This window comes from Ctenopharyngodon idella, chromosome 15 (assembly GCF_019924925.1).
Source record: "Ctenopharyngodon idella isolate HZGC_01 chromosome 15, HZGC01, whole genome shotgun sequence".
Classification (NCBI taxonomy): Eukaryota; Metazoa; Chordata; class Actinopteri; order Cypriniformes; family Xenocyprididae; genus Ctenopharyngodon; species Ctenopharyngodon idella.
Window position 1 is genome coordinate 30,723,711 of NC_067234.1, and position 20,767 is coordinate 30,744,477.

Here is a 20,767-nt window from a genome sequence, read left to right on the forward strand (position 1 = left end):
TTAAATTATTATTATATTAACTTTATTAATCTCAGGAGGACTTCAAGTAAATATTTTAGTTCAACAGAGTTTGGCTGACAAAAACGTTTGGGAATCCTTGCCCTACAATGTTGAAGATCAGAAATGGTATAATTGTATGTATACTTGTAAAATGAGATGAAATACTTTTGAATAATATTTTCAAATCTTAAACACGATTAACACAACATTATGGATTATTAAATTTTAGATGATTTCACATAGGCTACCATTATAAAACACATGACATGAAAGTAGATTGTTTTTCAGTGCAACGTGTGGTCAAAGAACAGACACAATGTATGCTTTATATATATATATAGTGTGTGTGTGTGTGTGTGTGTAAGAAATATTTTGTAATATATTTATTAGTTATTTCTCTAAATGGTATTTTACTGTTAACTAAAAACAACCTTAATGAAAACAGGATGTGCTCTTTTGATGGTCCATGTTAAAGGGATAGTTCATTAAAAATAAAAATTCTGATGCCCTCATCTTATTTCAAAGTTGTATGACTAATGTTTTCGTGGGACATATTTTGAAAAACGTATCAGTGTATTTTTCATACAGTGGAAGTCATTGGGCACCAAAATTAGTTCTACTGGTTCCCAGTGTTCTTCAGAATATCTTCTTCACAGAAGAAAAGAACACATACTGGTTTCGAACAGGTGAGTAAATGATGACAAAATGTTCATTTTTGGATGAACACCTTTAATCTATTATGATCGAGACTAGGGATTCCTAAATAGGTGTGGAAAGATTTTGATGTTGCTTTGTTAAAGCTTTAAAAAAAAAAAAAAAAAAAAAAATTAAAATTTGTGACAGATACAAGTAAATGTGCAATTGTGTTACTTTAATTACAATTTTACATAATATCCAGTATAATATGAGAAAACAGGAAAAAATATGTAGTTTGGTGTTGATAAAGGAAGTTTCAGCCTTACTGATATGGCTGTGGAGGCTGGGAAACACTGGCTATAAAATAAATTAAGAATTGCAAAAATACGCACACCAGTCTAGCTTATATACATTTTATTAGGGCACAGATGTTTATTTCAGGCATTGTTGTTAACACTCTGCTGTCACCGAATGGCAAAAAGGTATAGTACAGACTACTAACCAAAATATTCAAAAACAGCACAGACGATTTATCATATTACACAATATATTAATAGTTTTGAAAAATGTCGCAGTTAATGCTTAACATTGAAACTTCATTACCGTTTCGAAATAATCCATTAAACGAGTTCGATTTGAGCACTAATATTTTCAGTTCCATTCCTCTGAGCGTTGTCTCAAGGCCACGCCCACAACAGGGGAATTATCATGAATATTCACGTATACTCCACCCACTGGAACAGTTTTTCACAGGAACCGAATATTACGCAACACCGGGACCAACAGCTCATTTGCATTTAAAGGGACACACACAAAAATGGTGTGTTTTTGCTCACACCCAAATAGGGGCAAATTTGACAAGTGCTCTCTGAATTATTGTAAATAGTTTCAAAATTGCACATGAACACCCTCCCATTTTGAAAGTTGAATGCGATGAGCTTGTAATCACAACTTCAGAAGTGGGAATTATCACATTTCTGATAGCACGGAATAAAAAACACACACGCTGCATGTTTAAGTGTAAACGTCTGGTAAGTTATTGACAGAAATGAGAGAAAGCCTGTCTGTGCTCTGAGGGAATGCGCGGCCTCTCCTTCTGACAGATGCCAGAGTATCAGGTCTCTCTCTGGCCGGCTGGATGTTCTTACGCACACCTCCTTTAGTGGACGTGACAACAGCTCTTCGTCTGCAGGACAGTCAATGAACTGCTTTTACTGTGTTTCTGTAGGCTACAGATATAATGTATTATAAAGTTACAGATGAACTCTATTAGGTTTTCTATCTAGGTTTTATACTATACAAGTGCAAGTGAAAGTATAATACAATATGTAATATACAATAATAAAACAGTGTGCAGGGTAAGCCAGTAGCCTATGTTCATTTGGCAGTGAACACAGAATCAGTGATGTGGGAATAAATATGTGGACGCTTCCAGAACCGTTAAATATGTATTTCAATGGCTCTGGACGCTTCTAGAGAATACGAAGAGTTGCCATGACGACACATACACAACACTTTTGTGAGAGGCGGGACCAACACTTCAGTATTCAGCCAATCACAACGCTCAAAGTTGGTCACGTGCCCACTCTCCGCCTGCAGAGTGTGGAGTTTCGATAGTAACTGAGCGCGTCCTTCTAGAAGCGCCTGTAGAGCGAGTACCGCAGATCATCCTCCCTCCATCAACATGTTCAACAGCCTCCTCGGACAGTTTGAAGAAGACCCTTTCTTTTCGTAAGTCTTATGCACTTTTATATTCAATATGTTGCTGTTTTTTAATTTACAAAATGTGAAAATATAACCTTATAATTGTTTTAGACCTAATTTTAGAATAATTTCGAAATCAGAAAATTATGCTATTTGAAAATTAGGTTCAGTGAGTCATAATTCAAAATATAGGTTTTTATTTCATTAGTAGTGTTATGTTTACTTTAAAGTGTTGTTATGGTTTGAAAGTCGCCCTTCTGGTGAACTGATATCGTTTACACGGTTTGCTCTGTATATTTGCTCTTTATTAGTGCAACAAATAAATATTATTTGATTTTTTTCAGCCGGTTTATCTTTCAATCAGCCACATCACGCGCTGAACTCAGTTCACACACAACACCTCGTTAACGCTTTATTTTACAGTGTCCTTGATACACGTTAAATGTAGTTACTATAGTAATAACTATTATGCGCAATTATATGCAGCAAACCCTAAATCAAGTACATGTAGATAATTAATATTACTCAATATTTAAATGTATAATTACACTGTAAATAGGACACCTTAAAGTAAAGTGTAACCAACACCTTTTACTGTGCCCTTTTCATAAACGAGTGTTTTTAGTTTGATCTCTGATCTGTCAGAGTTGTGAAGTCACTGTTTAACTGTGGAGATGAACACACTGGCTTTATGCCATTATGCTGTAAAAATAGAAAGTGTAATGAAGTTTCTTGTCTCTCTTCTCTCTGCTCTAAAATAGCTCCTCAAGGTAGGCGCTTCTGCATGCTGTCACTGCTTCTCAACACTGGACAGCAGCTGTTTATCGTACAAAAGTAACAAAGATGTCTTTGAAATCTAACATTAAAGTGCAGTGATATTACCATTAACTACACTGGCCAAACAGTATGGAAAATTATAAGCATGACACAGTCTGAATGGGAAAATGAACCGTTTGTTTATCCTCACTGCAAGTAAAGCTGTATTTAAAGGATTAGGTCACTTCAGAATTAAAACTTCCTGATAATTTACTCACCCCCATGTCATGCAAGATGTTTATGTCTTTCTTTCTTCAGTGGAAAAGAAATTAAGGTTTTTGAGGAAAACATTCCAGGATTTTTCTCCATATAATGGACTTCACTGGGGTTCAACGGGTTGAAGGTCCAAATGTCAGTTGCAGTGCAGCTTCAAAGAGCTCTACACAATCCCAGACGAGGAATAAGGGTCTTATCTAGAGAAAGCCATCTGTCATTTTCTAAAAAAATAAAAATTCTAAACTTTTTAACCACAAATTCTCATCTTGCACTGCACTGTGATGCACCACGCTTTACGTAATCACGTTGGAAAGGTCACACGTGACGTAGACGGAAGTACCGCGGTAGGGCAAAAAACTCCATCTCATTTTCTCCTCCAACTTCAAAATCGCCCAACATCGTTGTTTTACCTTTTTTGTAAAGAGCGTTTGACTTAGTCTTTGACGTTCGCTTTATAAATACTGGATCGGTACTTCCTCCTACGTCATGTGTGACCTTTCCAACATGATTACATAATGCGTTGCGCATCAGAGAGCAGTGCAAGATGAGCATTTGTGGTTAAAAAGTATATCATTTTTATTTTTTTAGAAAATGAGCAATGGTTTTGCTAGATAAGACCCTTATTCCTCGTCTGGGATCGTGTAGAGCTCTTTGAAGCTGCACTGAAATTGATATTTGGACCTTTAACCCGTTGAACTCCATTGAAGTCCACTATATGGAGAAAAATCCTGGAATGTTTTCCTCAAAAACTGAAGAAAGACATGAATATCTTGGATAACATGGGGGTGAGTAAATGATCAGGAAATTTTAATTCTGAAGTGAACTAATCCTTTAATGTAGTAATATTGTCTTTCTCATGTCTTGTGTAGTTTTGTTCATGGTTTTTGAGAATGAGAGCATGTCACACCTGTCCATGTTGCCATCTGTGGCCGGTTGCATAAACTAGTTAGACTAGTCTTAAAAGTTAGTCATCTCAAACTTTTTAAATCAGTCGCATAAAAAGGTTGATTGGTCTAATTTGAATAGGAAAAGTAAGACTGATTTCCTCTTGTCTTAGTTGGTCAAACTAGTTCTTAAGACACAATCTAAACACAGAAGTTTATGCAGCTGACCCCTGTTGTTGCGACCCGTCTGAACAGAGCAAGACCTATTAATGGGTCTCGACTCATCAGTTGAGAGCCACTGTCATAGACCGCAACAGAGCATGATGTGATTTTTTTTTTTCTTTTTTTTTTTTTTGCCTCATCTCCTTCTTTAGCGACCCATTCCAGGTCCATCATGAGCGCATGCGGCAGATGATGAGGGGTTTCTCTGACCCCTTCGGTCAGGGCTTCATGCCCAGCATCACAGATGGCCGTCACAGGGGGAACAGGGGCGCGGGCCAACCTAACACGAGCCTGAACCTTCGCAGTGACCGAGTGAGTGTTTGAGTTCGATTCTTTACTTGTTCTTCATGTAGGCTGTGTTGTTGTCTATCACTGTTGATCTCAGCGACCCCAGAATGGTTTATACACTTGTCTACTAAAGTTGTGAGCTTCCCATTCTAGAAGCATCTTCATCATGGACATTTGGCAGTTAAAACACTGTAAGAGTCTTCTGGTGTGCTGGAGCGATGTTTGTAGGTCATGAAGCTCTTTTAATGTGGCACAGGAAGGCTTTGTGCTGCTGACACAGTTCTGACACTCAGACACATGACTCTTTTGGCAGGCTGTCTGTTGTACAGCAGATAATAATAGTAGACAGCTCTACTGAAGCAGCGCACAATCAAGTGATTCACTCCTATCTTTATGTGTTTTAAACTAATAACCATGATGATATAAAGTTCTGGTTGGCTGCTGGTGTAGGTGAGGTCTTAGTGGTGGGACACACCAAGCCAACGGTCGGCCGTCGGTCAGCATCTGTCGGGCTAGTTTTTGCGGTGTGTGTTCCACACCTCAGTTTAGTGAGCGAGTCGGTGCATGAGAATAAAAGTTAAAGTGATGAAAGCGAGCAAAGACAGAAGGCCTTTCTTTTACGTCATCTTACCTGAGCAATCCAATACAAGAATATTTTCATAACAACATGAGCCGCCTGGAATGAAGAAAGTGATCAGCGTGATTGATATTCATATTGATATGATAAGCAAGCACTGCTTTGTTTACAGTTTGTATCTGCAGTCCTAGTTTTGTTTTGAAAGATGAATATAGGCTATTGATACCTGTGGATATAGTCAGTTATTTCCTTACACTCAAGCGTAGAATCCAAGTGCTAGTTGACAGTCGCCTTTAGGCCGTGTGTCCACCAAAGCGTTTTTTCCAGCGGTTAGTGCACTTTTCCAAATGTTTTCAATTTGAGTGTCGCGTTTTTAAAATGCCAGGAGCGTAACGAGGTGGTGTCATGACAAATCGGGTCCTCCTTTGAAATCGGGTCTCCCCAAACTGTCAGTTAATGATTAGCCTAGCTTACTATATAATGTGTAACAAAACAAATGAGTGTAAATAATAGCAAATGAAAGTAATTTCTTAACTTTGATTAACTGTTAATTAATAAATAATAATTATAATAGTCCTAAAAAGTGAATAATTGTATTTTATAACTCAAATATTTGGACATTTAACACTTAATTTAACACATAATTACGTTAAAGATTATTGTAAGTACATGTAGGGTAAGTGCAAATGTGTGTATAAACTCAGTGTAAAAATCAGGCTAATTGGGTATCTATGCTATGCTAATATAGACATAAATGGTCATTATAATGTAGTTGATACTGCATTTATCATAGCATAGTTTTGTAGGAATTGTAAACAGGCGTTAAAGAGTGTGCCTATTAAAAGAAATTTGAACCAATGGGATTGCGAGGGGTCCCGACCCCCTAATGGAGGGCGCAATGATATTATGCAGTGTCTCTCACAAATGTCTCCATGGTTGCAAGGCAGCTCCCTGTGCAAGCAGGGGGTCACAGGCGCTGTGTAATATCATTGCGCCTGCTGCACCCATGGTATGGCAGCAAAGTTTCTTGATTATTACACCGGAATGAGAGTATAGTTCCTAGCCATATCGGCCTAGAAAATCGCAACTTTTCATTTTCCGTCGGTCTTAGTACACAATGTAACTACAGAAGAGTCCAGTTTTAAATAGGAAAAATATCGAAACTCTTTGTTCATTTTTGAGCGAGATGCTATCGGTCTAATCAGATTCAATGAACTATGCTAAGCTATGCTAAAAGTGGTACCGCCAGACCTGGAGATCGGCTGAATGGATTCGAAAACGGTAAAACTCAACTACTTAACTCTAGGGGAGTTGGAAAATGAGCCTATTTTCAAAAAAAGTGGTGTGTTCCTTTAAGACCAGATGGAGCGCCCGCGCTCCCGTTTGCGTGTCTCTCTTTAAGAGCCCATAAAAACTGAACCCATATAGGTAGCACAAAAATTCTTTTTGCATACAAAATAGCACATCATTATTTAAAGCAGATTCTCACAATTACAATGAACCCAAAATCATAATATATTGCGTCGATCACAAGATATTACTCATGGAACAATGTAACATACTTGGCTAAAAACATGTCTCTCATCTTTCCGGGATGCAGTGTGTAACCAATGTTCCCGGACCCATCCATGTTCGTTTTCCAATGTGGAATAACACAAAATAGGTATCATCTTAAAGCTTAGAAACTCAGCTTTTTAATGCATCTAAACTATTTGAAAAACTCCTAACGAGTGCTGAGAAGTGCCTCTAAACCAGAGTTTACCGCCCGTGGGCGCCATCTAGCTGCGTAAAAATGAATAACACTTTATTCAACCATACTTTATGCTATCACCACAAAATTTAAACCAGATGCAGCTCACGTGTAGGGGAGCATCACCAAAAAAGATTTTTTCTTTGATCTTATTGCCTTCCTGAGTTATTCCATGTCAAATAAAAAAAAAGAAAAATTATAAAAAAAAATCTATATATTTTTTGACTTTTATCAGCAGTTTCTCAGCATGACAATGTCCAAATGAAATGTAAATTATATATTCTAAAAATTTAATAAGTCTTCTATCAAATGATATCTACCTTTTGACTCTCCTTGCTAAAGTTATAAAGTTATGAGTCTTTACTTTTGTGTATGTCGCTCAGAAAACAAAAAACCCAAAAAAAGCCTTCAGGTCTTAAAGGGTTAAAGGAAATGTGAGATGAGACTCTGATTGGTTTATTGCACGTTAAACCCAAAACACACCCATGACTCATTAAGAGACTAGGTAAAACCCTTTTAGACCATGTGCCGGGCGTGCCAACCATTTTTTCCGTCGTTAAACTATCAAAAGAGGATTCGGACACGCCCTAAATGCACTTATGAACTTATAAAATGAACTTATAAAAAAAAGTACAAGTATTTTTACATTTAAATCAGCATAATAAGTAAAACAAACAATACCATGATGTAGAGCAATAGATTAGATTAGAAATGCAGCGATCATGATTTTTCATGGCTGATTCTGACTTTTTTTTTACAAGCAAATTGGCTGATTCCGACACCAATTTTTTTCTGTAAGCAAATTATTTTGTTGTTTATTTGCTCTAAAACAGGCAAACTGGTCTTAAACAAAAAATCTGTAGCCATTTGAAATAAGAAGCAACCACTGCATATTAATCATGATCCAAACAAAGATGCTACACACATGTAGCATGAACAGTTGCTTTAGATTTGAATTAGTTTGTATAATTCAAAGATTTAAAGCAAAAACAGAATGGTCTGACTTTAGGTTTGTGAAATTATGCTACATAAGACACACCTACACAAAACAAAAACAGCAGGCAGAGTGAATGAAAATGCATATTCACCCTCTGACAGTAGGTGGTGCTTATGGAAAAGCAGTGGTTTCTTTGGTTACCACTGAACACAAAGCAGCTACTTTATACAGAAGAAAAAGAAAAAGAAATTGCCACTGAAACTTTTCTGAAGATAGTCAGTTCCCTTCTGAGATACATTCATATAAACCCCCACCCCCAATTCAATATTTATATTTCTCTTCCTATATTTCAAGCATTGTGTACAGTGAGCTTGCTGTGCCTGCCACAGTATTCGCTCTGCTGGTGGGTCTGGCTCTTTGTGTCCATCTTTGGCCAAATTTAACATCCTGTTTACAGACTTTGTAATATTTCCACACAAATTACATTTTAGGAAATGATTGCAATGCAGTTTGTGTGCAAGTTGGTCGGCTGGTGAATCTCTAGTATTAATAATAAGGGTGAAATCAGGTTAATTTGGATAATTTTTCCCAGTCATCTCAAAGGCAAAAAGTGTCCCAATTAACCTGAATTCACTTTTCTTTTCTTTTATGGATGGTGGTAGTGGTTGCTTAACTGTTATTATCTATGTATTTCTTTATTTTGATTATGTAGTGAACTATGACCTGCATATGTTCCAGACAGTTTATGTGAGATTCACGCAGTAAGAAGGTTTAGATGTTCTAATGAACATTTTAAAAGCTGTGTGAGGTGCTACTAAAAGTTGTTGTCTTGCTGTATAACAGCCGGGCCGCAGTGGATAGCGTGTCACAGTTACGGAGCATCACAAAGACCAGCTGGCCACTTTGGCAGCTCAGAACGCTAAACTTAGTCCCAGTGTCCATCTGTAATCCCCCACCTCTCTCTGCTCAGTATATTTATCCCTGGTAATTACTTTCATCTGATGCCAGCCTCTTCACAGCCCTGCAATCTCTTGTTTTTATCTAGTGGCCTTCCCCTAGAGGTTGTAAAGATAGCATGCTCACCCATGGGTCAGGGCTTTACATGAGGTTTGGGTTGTTCTGGGTTCATGGATAGATGGTACAGTCTGCATGCTAGCACCTGCATAGCCAGACATTTGACTAGCAGCATAAAGTCTGGTCCAAACACTGCCGACAGAAACATGCCATCTGACTGGCTAACATACAGTGACCATAGTTTACTTTGTTTAACGTGCCGTTTATTGGTTGTAAGTGTGAAATCTGGGTTGCAATAGATGCCACAATAGAGAGCAACAGCAAGATTCTGGAATTAAAAATGCTATTTCATGCATTCTGAATTATTTACACTGTTAAAGTTGCATTCTCATGCTAAACATGGCCAAAGTTTCAAAACACGAGTTGGACGTATGACGGAGTATTTCTGTGTCAAATATACTACTTCCGGTTTCGGTACAGGATTTGGAGAGTTTTTTTTGAGTATGGCCTGTATGACGTCAAAAGAGAGCGGAATTCCTTGTATAGGCACTTCTCCCTGATAAGCGTGCACACACATCACCCAGAGCAAGAGCACGCCCATCAACGCGTTTCGTTCGGGATACGGAAGCCGAGAGAGTTTTCAACAATGGCTGTGTCCCAATTCAGGGGCTGCACCCTTTGAAGGCTGCATACATCACCGAGACAGTCTCATTTAAGAAAAATACCCGTTAGATTGCAACGTAAGAAAGAAATTACAGTATTTTACACCTCACAATGAATATCAGTCAATTTTATTATGGTTACTTTTCTTAAATATGACATCCTTGATGACGTATGTAGCCTTCAATGCGACCTCCAGAGGACGCAGCAGGAGTGTGTTTTTGGTTGTGAGGGAAAGATGACCTTTTTCAGCTTCCCAAAGAACCCAGCTTCAAGGGAACAGTGGATGAAGTTTGTTTTTCCAGGGCAGAAACGGAGTTGTGCATGTATGTTTGTTTGTTCCCGGGATTTCGGTGATGAATGCTTTGTAAACAAGTCCCAGTTCGGCGCTGGATTTGCAGATCGCGGGTGGTGAGTAAAGGTGCATCAGATGTCTGTGTTTTGTTGACAATCGGCACGCAAGTGCATAAAATGTAAACAACACAAACGTTTTTGTTCTCTTTTTATTTATAATGATGTCACAGCTTGCAGACGATCTCTGCGCAGAAGCTGCGCATGCTCGTGACTCTTTAGCTCCGCCCACGGCACTGACGGCAGGCACGCCTCCAGGATCTCTGCTTTTTTCAGAAAGACTCGGTTTAGCGTATCTATCTTTTATAAATATGACAAAACTGAAGACTTTTCGGAGATATGAAGGATGCAGTGTTACTCTATATATACTCAAGATTAACATGAGATTGGCAGAAACTGTGTGTGACACAGCAGAGCAAAGAGGACACAGACAACGCACCGACAGATGAGACAGATCAGGTTACTTTTGATATAAAACAGTCTCGGCTTTTAAATTCTGTCAGTTTTACTACGGAATTCAAACAATACATGTGGTTTTGGCGCTCTTTAATGTGGCGTGACAGATCGCTGTAGCGCCTCAGGTCAAGCAGCACATGAACCTATTATCTCTTCCTCTTTTCTGCTATTACAGCACAAAATAAACATGAATGAACATCAAAAAGTATGTTGAAAGATACAGTACAACTCACTGAAATTAATCCATCTCTAATGTAATCACTTAATCAGAGTTTTAACCACAGAAAGACGTCAATAAAACAGCTTGCAAACTAATATGTCACAAAATGTTACATTTACCTTAGGAAAGCCATTCAATGACCATAAACTCGATAGTAAAAAAGAATGAAAAAAAAAAAGAAATCTAGAGAGGGTTATTTAAAAAAAAAAAATATATATATATATATATATATATATATATGCACAATATTACATATTCATATTTTTACTCTTATTAAAAAGTTATTACAATTCCCAGACTTAATAAAAACACAGTACCAGTCATTGTAACAGCTGGACTATTGATGACTTCTGAGGAGAAAAGAAAACCTGAAGTAGATTGGTCTATTCAGTTGGCTTGAAATTTATTAAAAATAAGTGATTTTTATTTATTAGTCTAAGTATAACTCAATATTTTAACTAATTGCTAAAGTGGAATAATTGAACAAAGCATACTGATTAATCAGTGTAATAATCAACGATTAGTTGATTAATCGTTCCAATAATCGGTAGATTAATCGATTATCAAAATAATCGTTTGTCGCAGCCCTAGTCTCTGTTGTCCTGTTTCCACCATAACGGCGCGGGATCTCGTGCCGGAGATGGCTCATGTTCAGCGGGGGAACTGCTAACTTCAGGCCGCCGTCTGCGTTTCACTCATAGCCGAAAAATGCTGTGACTGACTCCATAACCTGTCCATAAATAATCAGTGTACAATTCTGAGAACATATTTTAACATCCTAAGTATTTATATATTCTGTATCTTTTTGAATAAAATCATAAAATTTTATGCAAGGCATCAGGCATTTCCATCACGCGAAAAGACCAACGTGACACTCGTTTAGGTGACTCACATCGCGCCCCTGTATGTTGCTTTGCATAAAAATAAAAGATATACAGAACAATAACGAATTGTTAGATAAAATAAAACATATACAAACCTGTATTTTGCCAAAGACATGCACCAATTTGACGGAGCTGTACTGCTCTCTCCTGAAGAGGGCGCAAAAAGCCCGCGATAAATAACTCAACCCCTGGGTTATTACGTCTGACCCAGGATCTGTACCCAGGAAAATTAACCCAAGATTTTTTAGAGTGTACAATACTAATTTACTTTATAGTACTGTACATTATGTGTGATAGCCGCGTTGCCTTGTCTACTTCTGTGCTTGATGACTGGAAGATGGGTGTTTATTTTGTTTTTATCTGTTAATTAATTTTTAATGTACTGATTATTCAAACATTGAATAAAAATATTTTATTGCACAATGTTGTTTGTCACTGTTATTGGCTTATGGGATATTTTTTATTGAACACATACACCAATTGGGTAGCACCTCACAGCAAAAAGGTTATCCGGTTCGAGTCTCGGCTGAGCCAGGAGGCATTTCTGTCATGGTGTAGGTTTCCCAACAATCCAAAGTCACGCAGTACAGCTGAACTGGAGATTTTAAATTAACCCTTTCACACATACCAGTCATTACTGGTAAATTACCATTTAGAGATCATGTGTGAACAGGACCTTTTCAAAAATATGCTAGACAGATGTCTGACTGTTGCGTCTCGTGCTCGTGACCCTACCTTCTTTTCCATTCATCAGCACTGCGGCTCTGCAGTTACTGTTGCATACTATAGTCAGTGTTGCCAAGTCTGTGGTTTTCCCACGGAATTGGGATTTAACACTGTTGCCACGGGTTGTTTTTCATGTCCGTGGGTTGTAGCGACCCCAAATAACATGATATTTAGCCCCTGGAATGCAAATTTTACGAGGGGAACCCCACCAAAAATGCAGATTTTGGAACGCGATTTGGCTAGTTTTGAGTAGCAATTGAGATAGTTTTGTTGTGAAAACCTGGCAACCCTGACTATAGTAACTATTTTGTGTCTCAAGAGCAAAACTGTGTTCTATGTGATTATCCCCTTACTCCTGTCACTCAGAAGTAAAAAACATGATGTGTGAATTGTATCTTAATTTCCAAGGTGCCTTCAGCCCTGTTATCTGAAAAATATTGGAAAAATCTATATAAATTAGATGATCTCACTAATAGAGTAGATGGTTGTTGTACAACTAGACTGTTAGTTCTAGACCATTGGTGACCCACTTATTTAGTTGTGTTTTATTGGACTGTAATGAGAGGAGTCCGCAGAGTGAGGTGGAGTTCACGTCTTGAAGAATATTTAAGCTGAATGACTACTGGCAGACCAAATCGCCACAAACGCAAACAGAACTATGAGTTCAAGTTCTTCTTGCAGTTAGCTAAACTAGTTCACTGTTACCTAGAGCGGTTTGCTAAAAGTGAACAATGTCGGACTATGACATTTGCTTTTTGGTTGCTTACTTCACATGGTGATCATCATTTGATCATATAAAATACTTCTACATATTTGGCCAGCTTATGAGTCACATGCACAGTTTAGTAACAGATGTGTCCATTAAGTAACCTGAGAAATGTTTTCGATGTTAAGGTCACACCCGAAGCATTGCTGGTGTTCTGATTATTCTCAGAACTGTGTCCTCTTCCAAGAGCTCTCTTGTGTGGGTCATTTGCTAAATCAAAAGTGTTTTTCCCAGTGCATCTGTTGAATAATCCTTCTGCCCAGATGAGACACAAGACCTGCAATATGAGACCCACTGCTGTGATAGCATGTAGCATAAATGGGTCATGACCTCAGGGTTGTGTCTTCTAAACACAGCTGACCTAAAATAGTGTACGTGACCTGTCCTCCAGCAGATTTTGAAGCACTTAAAAATGCACTCCAACAGCGAACAGATAGTGGTGTCGTCCTCTCCAGAGGCATTAATAGCTTGAGGAGTGTTGATGGTTTTAAATCAGCTCGACCGTAAGAAGGCACTGAGGCGATGCTGCACTGAACTGTTCAAAGAAACATGAGCTGCTTCTCCATTATTAGATGTGATAACCAGAGGTGACAGCTACCAATTTTGGGACTTATTCAGAGCTCTCAGCACCATGAGTTACAGAAACATTCAAACACAGAGACACATTTTCACACACATATGATATAGATGCCATAAATGGGTGAATCTCATGAAAATGACGAGACTCAAAAATGTGACGAGACTCTGGCATGGCGCCCATGAAATGAAAAAGCTCTGGTGTGGCGGCCATGACGTGACGAGGCTCTGGTGTGGTGTCCGTGACTTGAGGAGACTCTGCTGTGGCAGCCATGACATGACGAGGCTCTGGCGTGGTGTCCGTGACCTGAGGAGACTCTGCTGTGGCGGCCATGACATGACAAGGCTCTGGCGTGGCGGCCATGGCGTGGTAGCTTGTGTAAAAATAAAAATAAAAATTGGAAAAACATTGAAGTAGAGTATGTCACCTGTCATATCATTTCAACTACCCATTTATTAGCTTCAGTTTACTCCCACGCTTCTCAAGTTCTAGAAACTGTAAGGCCAGTGAACTCTGACCGTGATCTCTACAGTCCTCACAGTGTCCTCACAGTTATATATTCTTCTCACTACCTTGTTGTGTATGTGAGTGTGTGACTGTGTGCTGCATAGATTAGACTTTTTCATAGTGTTTTTACAGTGTTTGTGTTGCACTTTCTAGTTGGTACCTCAGACCTTATTGTGTCTTGTCATTGTTCATAACATTGATCCACAGACTGGTGTCAACACTGACCGCTCTAGATCACAACACTCCATTGCTTTAACATCACTCTTTTTTTCTTGTTTCACTTAGAAATACATCACATGACAGTGTGACAAAGTAAAGTGGGTTGCAAATGTGTTTCATGTCTGGTAGCACAACTTAATGCAACTTCTCACAGGCCAGTAAACATCACAGCTTGACACAATCAGCTTTTAGTGTCATATTTTAACTCTTAATACAAGTTATTAGAGAAAATGGTTTAAATAACAATGTATGGCAGTGTACACCTTAAGTACATTTCCTTTGAATAACTGCAGTCTATATTGCAGTAGATGAATCTGTGTTGTTGAGTACTTCATGTGTACTTGCATGTGAAGGATTGTCTGCTATGTCACTAAATGTGTGTGATAAATGTCAACAGGAGCTGGATTTCTTTGGCAATCCTTTCTCTATGATAGACAGCATGAGGAACAGGATGGAGGCAATGCACAGAAACTTTGTAAGTCTGACCTCTCTGTTCTCATATTGTACCAGCATCTCTTCAATACTCCATGAACCACAGTGTCAGAGAGTTTATACACACCTTCTGCCACTGATTCGACTTAATAAACTGACCATGCCTAAGATCATGGAAACATGCTGCTCTTTTCATAGTTAACAGCAGGAATGGGAATTGTATGGGATTTTTTACGTGTTTTGTTCAAATTACAATTGGAATTGTATTTTTTAATATATTGTGTTGTTCATATTTGCCTGTTTAGGCACAAAGGTCGTGTTTTAGTGACTTCAGCTGTCACTGTGGAGGAAAAAAATAAACATTCATCTGCTTTGTGTGGTGTTGAACACGAAAAGTGACACAGTCTCTGTTCTCTTCCTAAATAAATGCGTATTCTAGCCTGTATAAGCTATATATTATACAGTATCTCACAGAAGTGAGTACACCCCTCACATTTTTTGTAAATATTTTATTATATATTTTCATGTGACAACACTGAAGAAATGACACTTTGCTACAATGTAAAGTAGTGAGTGTACAGCTTCTATAACAGTGTAAATTTGCTGTCCCCTCAAAATAACTCAACACACAGCCATTAATGTCAAAACTGCTGGCCACAAAAGTGAGTACACTCCTAAGTGAAAATGTCCAAATTGGGCCCAATTAGCCATTTTCTCTCCCCGGTGTCATGTGACTCATTAGTGTTACAAGGTCTCAGGTGTGAATGGGGAACAGGTGTGCTAAATTTGGTGCTATCACTCTCACTCTCTCATACTGGAAGTTCAACATGGCACCTCATGGCAAAGAACTCTCTGAGGATCTGAAAAAAAGAATTGGTGCTCTACATAAAGATGGTGTAGGCTATAAGAAGCACGGTGGCCAAGACCATACAGCGGTTTAACAGGACAGGTTCCACTCAGAACAGGCCTCGCCATGGTCGACCAAAGAAGTTGAGTGCATGTGCTCAGCGTCATATCCAGAGGTTGTGTTTGGGAAATAGACATATGAGTGCTGCCAGCATTGCTTCAGAGGTTGAAGCGGTGGGGGGTCAGCCTGTCAGTGCTCAGACCATACGCCACACTCTGCATCAAATTGGTCTGCATGGCTGTCGTCCCAGAAGGCAGCCTCTTCTAAAGATGATGCACAAGAAAGCCCGCAAACAGTTTGCTGAAGACAAGCAGACTAAGGACATGGATTACTGGAACCATGTCCTGTGGTCTGATGAGACCAAGATAAACTCATTTGGTTCAGATGGTGTCAAGCGTGTGTGACGGCAACCAGGCAAGGAGTACAAAGACAAGTGTGTCTTGCCTACAGTCAAGCATGGTTGTGGGAGTGTCATGGTCTGGGGCTGCATGAGTGCTGCCGGCACTAGGGAGCTACAGTTTATTGAGGGAACCATGAATGCCAACAGAGCATGATCCCCTCACTTCAGAGACTGGGCCGCAGGGCAGTATTCCAACATGATAACGACCCCAAACACACCTCCAAGACAACTACTGCCTTGCTAAAGAAGCTGAGGGTAAAGGTGATGGACTGGCCAAGCATGTCTCCAGACCTAAACCTTATTGAGCATCTGTACGGCATCCTCAAATGGAAGGTGGAGGAGTGCAAGGTCTCTAACATCCACCAGCTCCGTGATGTCGTCATGGAGGAGTGGAAGAGGACTCCAGTGGCAACCTGTGAAGCTCTGGTGAACTCCATGCCCAAGAGGGTTAAGGCAGTGCTGGAAAATAATGGTGGCCACACAAAATATTGACACTTTGGGCCCAATTTGGACATTTTCACTTAGGGGTGTACTCACTTTTGTGGCCAGCGGTTTAGAAATTAATGGCTGTGTGTTGAGTTATTTTGAGGGGACAGCAAATTTACACTGTTATACAAGCTGTACACTCACTACTTTACATTGTAGCAAAGTGTCATTTCTTCAGTGTTGTCACATGAAAAGATATAATAAAATATTTACAAAAATGTGAGGGGTGTAATCACTTCTGTGAGATACTGTATGTATAATCTGTATCTTTTGTATATTTATTGTATATATTGTATGTATTGTCATCTAATTGTATTCTGTATGCTCTCAAGACTTTCAATCACCACGGCACATGTGCTTTTGGTGATGAGACAATAAAAGAGTGATTTAAACTAAAACTATTCTTCTTTGATGAGCACATTTTCATAAAATTTTAATTGAAAAAAAATGTAATTTTGTTATGCACACTCACTGTCATACAAACTACTAGTTAGTAATTACACTGATGAATCAGTGACGCATGAATACTAGACTGAATTCAGTGTCCTGCAGTTATTGATAGACACAAAAAAAGTTTCTCAGATGTTTTCGTAACCGTTTCTTTTAGGAAAACATGGCTTCAGACTCCAACAGCCACTCATTTTCCTCGTCTTCTGTCATGACATACTCTAAAATGGGAAATGAGCCGGCAAAAGTGTTCCAGGCCTCAGCTCAGACCCGCTGTGCTCCTGGAGGAGTGAGTACTGCTCTGAATCTCTCTCAAACATCCAATGAACATCCAATCTTTTGATCCATATTAGTAAGTGATTTATGGTGTGTTCAGTTAAAGGAGACCAGGAAGAGTCTGAAGGACTCTGAGAGTGGACTAGAGAAGATGTCCATTGGCCATCACATCCAGGACAGAGGCCACGTCATCGAGAGGAAGGAGAACAGGAAAACCGGAGAGAAAGAACTCAACCAGGACTTCCAGAATATGGATGAAAGTGAGGATTGATTTACAGGATTAGTACACTTTCAAAAGAAAATTTCCTGATAATTTACTCAACTCCATGTCATCCAAGATGTTTATGTCTTTCTTTCTTCAGTCGAAAAGAAATTTAAGGTTTTTGAGGAAAACATTCCAGGATTTTTCTCCATATAGTGGACTTCACGGGTTCAACGGGTTGAAGGTCCAAATGTCAGTTTCAGTGCGGCGTCAAAGGGCTCTACATGATCCCAGACGAGGAATAAGGGTCTTATCTAGAGAAACCATTGGTTTCACCCCCATTGTCTTGGATGACATGGGGGTGAGTAAATTATCAGGAAATTTGAATTCTGAAGTGAACTAATCCTTTAAAGAGACAAACAAGTGTTGAAGTTTCTCTGGTGATGTAAAGATGTGAAGAAGTGAAAAACACATCCAATACATGTTCTTTCACATTTCCTAAGCAAATGCTCAGAAAAAATATAGTTAACTATACCGTTAAAATAAAGTATCTGTTTCTGACACTGTTTCTTAGGATGTTCTTGTGTTTTGTCTCTTCAGCGGAGGCCCAGTCCTTTGATGATGAATGGCAGCGTGAGGTGTCCAGATTCCACGTTTCTTCTCCCATGTCCCGTCTGGAAGCACCGAGACATCGAGCGGTACACCGAGCAGCCATCACAGGACCACCAGAGACACGCAGGTCAGTGACAAGTGCACATGTGACACACACTTCTGAAGCTGCTCCCATACAAACAGAAAAAAGATAGAGATTTGAAGATTTGAATCAGAGAGAAATGAGTGAACTATGTTTTTTTAGCTGGAGTCCATCTGTAAGTCCACTGATTCTCAGTTTGGGACTGAAGCTGGGAGAAATCTAGATTTATTTTAAAGGAATAGTTCACCCAAAAATGAAAATTATGACACAGTTTACTCACTCTCAAGCCATCCTAGGTGTATATGACCATCTTCTTTCAGACGAACACAATCGAAGTTATAATAAATAATATCCTGGGTCTTCCCAGCTTTGTAATGGTAGTGAATAGAGCCTGAGTTCCAAAAAGTGCATCCATACGACTCCAGTGGGTTAATAAATGGCTTCTGGAGCAAAGCAATGGGTTTTTATAAGAAAAATATCCATATTTAAAACTTTATTAACTACACTCTAAAAAATGCTGGGTTAAAAACAACCCCAGTTGGGTTGAAAATAGACAAACTCAGCGATTGGGTTGTTTTAAACCAGCGGTTGGGTTAAATGTTTGACCAACCTGCTGAGTAATTTTATTTAACTCAACAATTGTTTAAAAATTACTGTATTTCTTGCTTAAAATGAACCCAAAGTATTTTGGAAATTAACATTTATTAATATGTTTAATAAATGAATATTTATTAATAAGTTAAATGAATAATAATTAAACAATAAACATTTATTAAATTGCTTATTAATAAATGTTCACCTTTTGATTATTATTGTTGCCTCCAGTAATTATGTGCCTGATTTTTAATTTCCAACATATTTTGGGTTCATGTTAAGCCAGCCATACAGTAATTTTTAAACAATAGTTCAGTTTAATAAAACTACCCAGCAGGTTTGGCAAACATTTAACCCAACCGCTGGGTTAAAACAACCCAATCACTGGGTTTATCCATTTTCAACCCAACATGGGTTGTTTTTAACCCAACATTTTTTAGCATATAATCACTAACTTCCGGCAACGGTCGTCCGCACGTTCACGAGAGAGTCGAGTTCCGGCGGAAGGGTGACCTCTAACCCGACGTACGACAGAGCTCCTCTTCTCTTAAATTGAAATCCTCACACATTTTTTCTTTAAAACTTCTCGTTTTAGACTTGTAATTCATGACTGTTGTTTTGTTTTGCTCTATCCTTCATCAATTCTCACCTAAGCTTACGCGTACATCTTATGTCATACGCCGGGTCAGAGGTCACCCTTCTGCCAGAACTCGACTCTTTTGTAGAACTGTGTAAGTTATAATGAAGGGTGACTCGTATCACTGTATGAACTGCAGGTTGGCATGGTGGAGCGTTTGCCAGTAGTTCATGTTCCTTAAATAACCAGCTGGTACATGCACAGCCGTATCACATGACACCATAATGTTAAAGGTCACTTCTGAAAGAGAATCTAGGCTTGCTCTGAAATGTGATTTGTCCTGTTTAATATAAAAATGTTTCTTTACTATTTTGTGTTCACAGAAATGCCAAAGCAGCTGCAGGAAATCAAGCCCATTACAATGAGTTGAACATTAAAGGCTCCAATGTGAAGAATCACTAAACTCATTCACAATAAAACACCACTGCTGCTGCTTCTTACTGCAGTTTCCTCATATCTGCCATTGACTTTCTGATGCCTGTGTCACACCACAAACTTGAGCAGCATGTGAACTTCTGCTGCGCTCTGTACTAGAAGTTATTTCTAGATAACTCCAGTAGAGTTTTTCTTTTCTTTTTATATAATGACCATATGTTTTAAAATGGTTATCAGTAGTGGGTCATTGATAAGCATTAGAGCTGGTCTTTGATTAACAGTACATAATCTGCTGGGTAAGTCGTGACTTGTCGAATACTGTTTCCTGGTCCAAGATTTTTCAGTAGTACTACAGAACACCATGAGTGTATATCAGCACTGTTTGTTGTTTGCTTTTGGGATGTGAAGGAGCATTTGGACCTGGATGATGACATGTGAACTCGGACAGTATCCAGGTAGCAGAACCAGAGTTGGGATCCAGTGCTGTAAAGCACTTATTGATGCTGTCCATGTGTTTATTCTGCAGTCATCACCATAAACCCTCTAAAAACCTTCCTCTGTACACATTTGTTTAAAAAACAGCATGAAAGTAGAGTTTTTATATAAATGTTTCTCATAGTGTTTTCCTCCTGACTTGAAGATACGCTTCACTTTTTCTCATTTCAAGAGGTACATTTTTTGAGAACAAACACTGAGAACAAAAGAAAATGCTATCACAATAAATGCATTTAATATGGCTATTAGTTAATAAAGTCTTTATCCTGCTTGTTTCATTTGTCTCCTGATTTGATTCAGCAAGATGAACGGTTTGAAACATCTGGGGCTGTATGTATAAAACTTCTTGTTTAAAGAGGTGGTGAAAATCAAGTTTAAATCGACGTCCTGTCAGGTTTCTATGACCAAGGTC

General features: G+C 38.7%; 1 protein-coding gene across 4 annotated transcripts; it reads left to right on the forward strand.

Moving 5' to 3' along the window:
- The first annotated feature begins 2,247 nt into the window (after positions 1–2,247).
- mlf1 (myeloid leukemia factor 1) lies at positions 2,248–20,633 on the forward strand. Of its 4 annotated transcripts, XM_051863826.1 has the most exons (8): positions 2,270–2,367; positions 3,102–3,174; positions 4,631–4,790; positions 14,808–14,885; positions 17,243–17,371; positions 17,459–17,618; positions 18,161–18,299; positions 19,809–20,633. In XM_051863826.1, exons 2-8 carry the CDS (start codon positions 3,125–3,127, stop codon positions 19,885–19,887), a joined length of 795 nt encoding a protein of 264 aa, XP_051719786.1. In that variant the 5' UTR covers positions 2,270–2,367; positions 3,102–3,124; the 3' UTR covers positions 19,888–20,633. The 4 variants fall into 4 exon arrangements, with proteins under 4 accessions (XP_051719787.1, XP_051719786.1, XP_051719789.1 ...); XM_051863827.1 differs by lacking the exon at positions 3,102–3,174 and having other exon boundaries at positions 2,248–2,367; XM_051863829.1 differs by lacking the exon at positions 14,808–14,885.
- Positions 20,634–20,767: the final 134 nt, after the last annotated feature.

What these genes read in the sequence shown, in the direction of transcription:
- mlf1 (XM_051863826.1), top strand. Translation starts at nt 3,125, where the DNA reads ATGCTGTCACTGCTTCTCAACACTGGACAGCAGCTGTTTATCGTACAA. An exon ending in TGAACCTTCGCAGTGACCGA is followed by an intron (nt 4,791 to 14,807) that starts GTGAGTGTTTGA and finishes AAATGTCAACAG; the next exon opens with GAGCTGGATTTCTTTGGCAA. An exon ending in CCCGCTGTGCTCCTGGAGGA is followed by an intron (nt 17,372 to 17,458) that starts GTGAGTACTGCT and finishes TGGTGTGTTCAG; the next exon opens with TTAAAGGAGACCAGGAAGAG.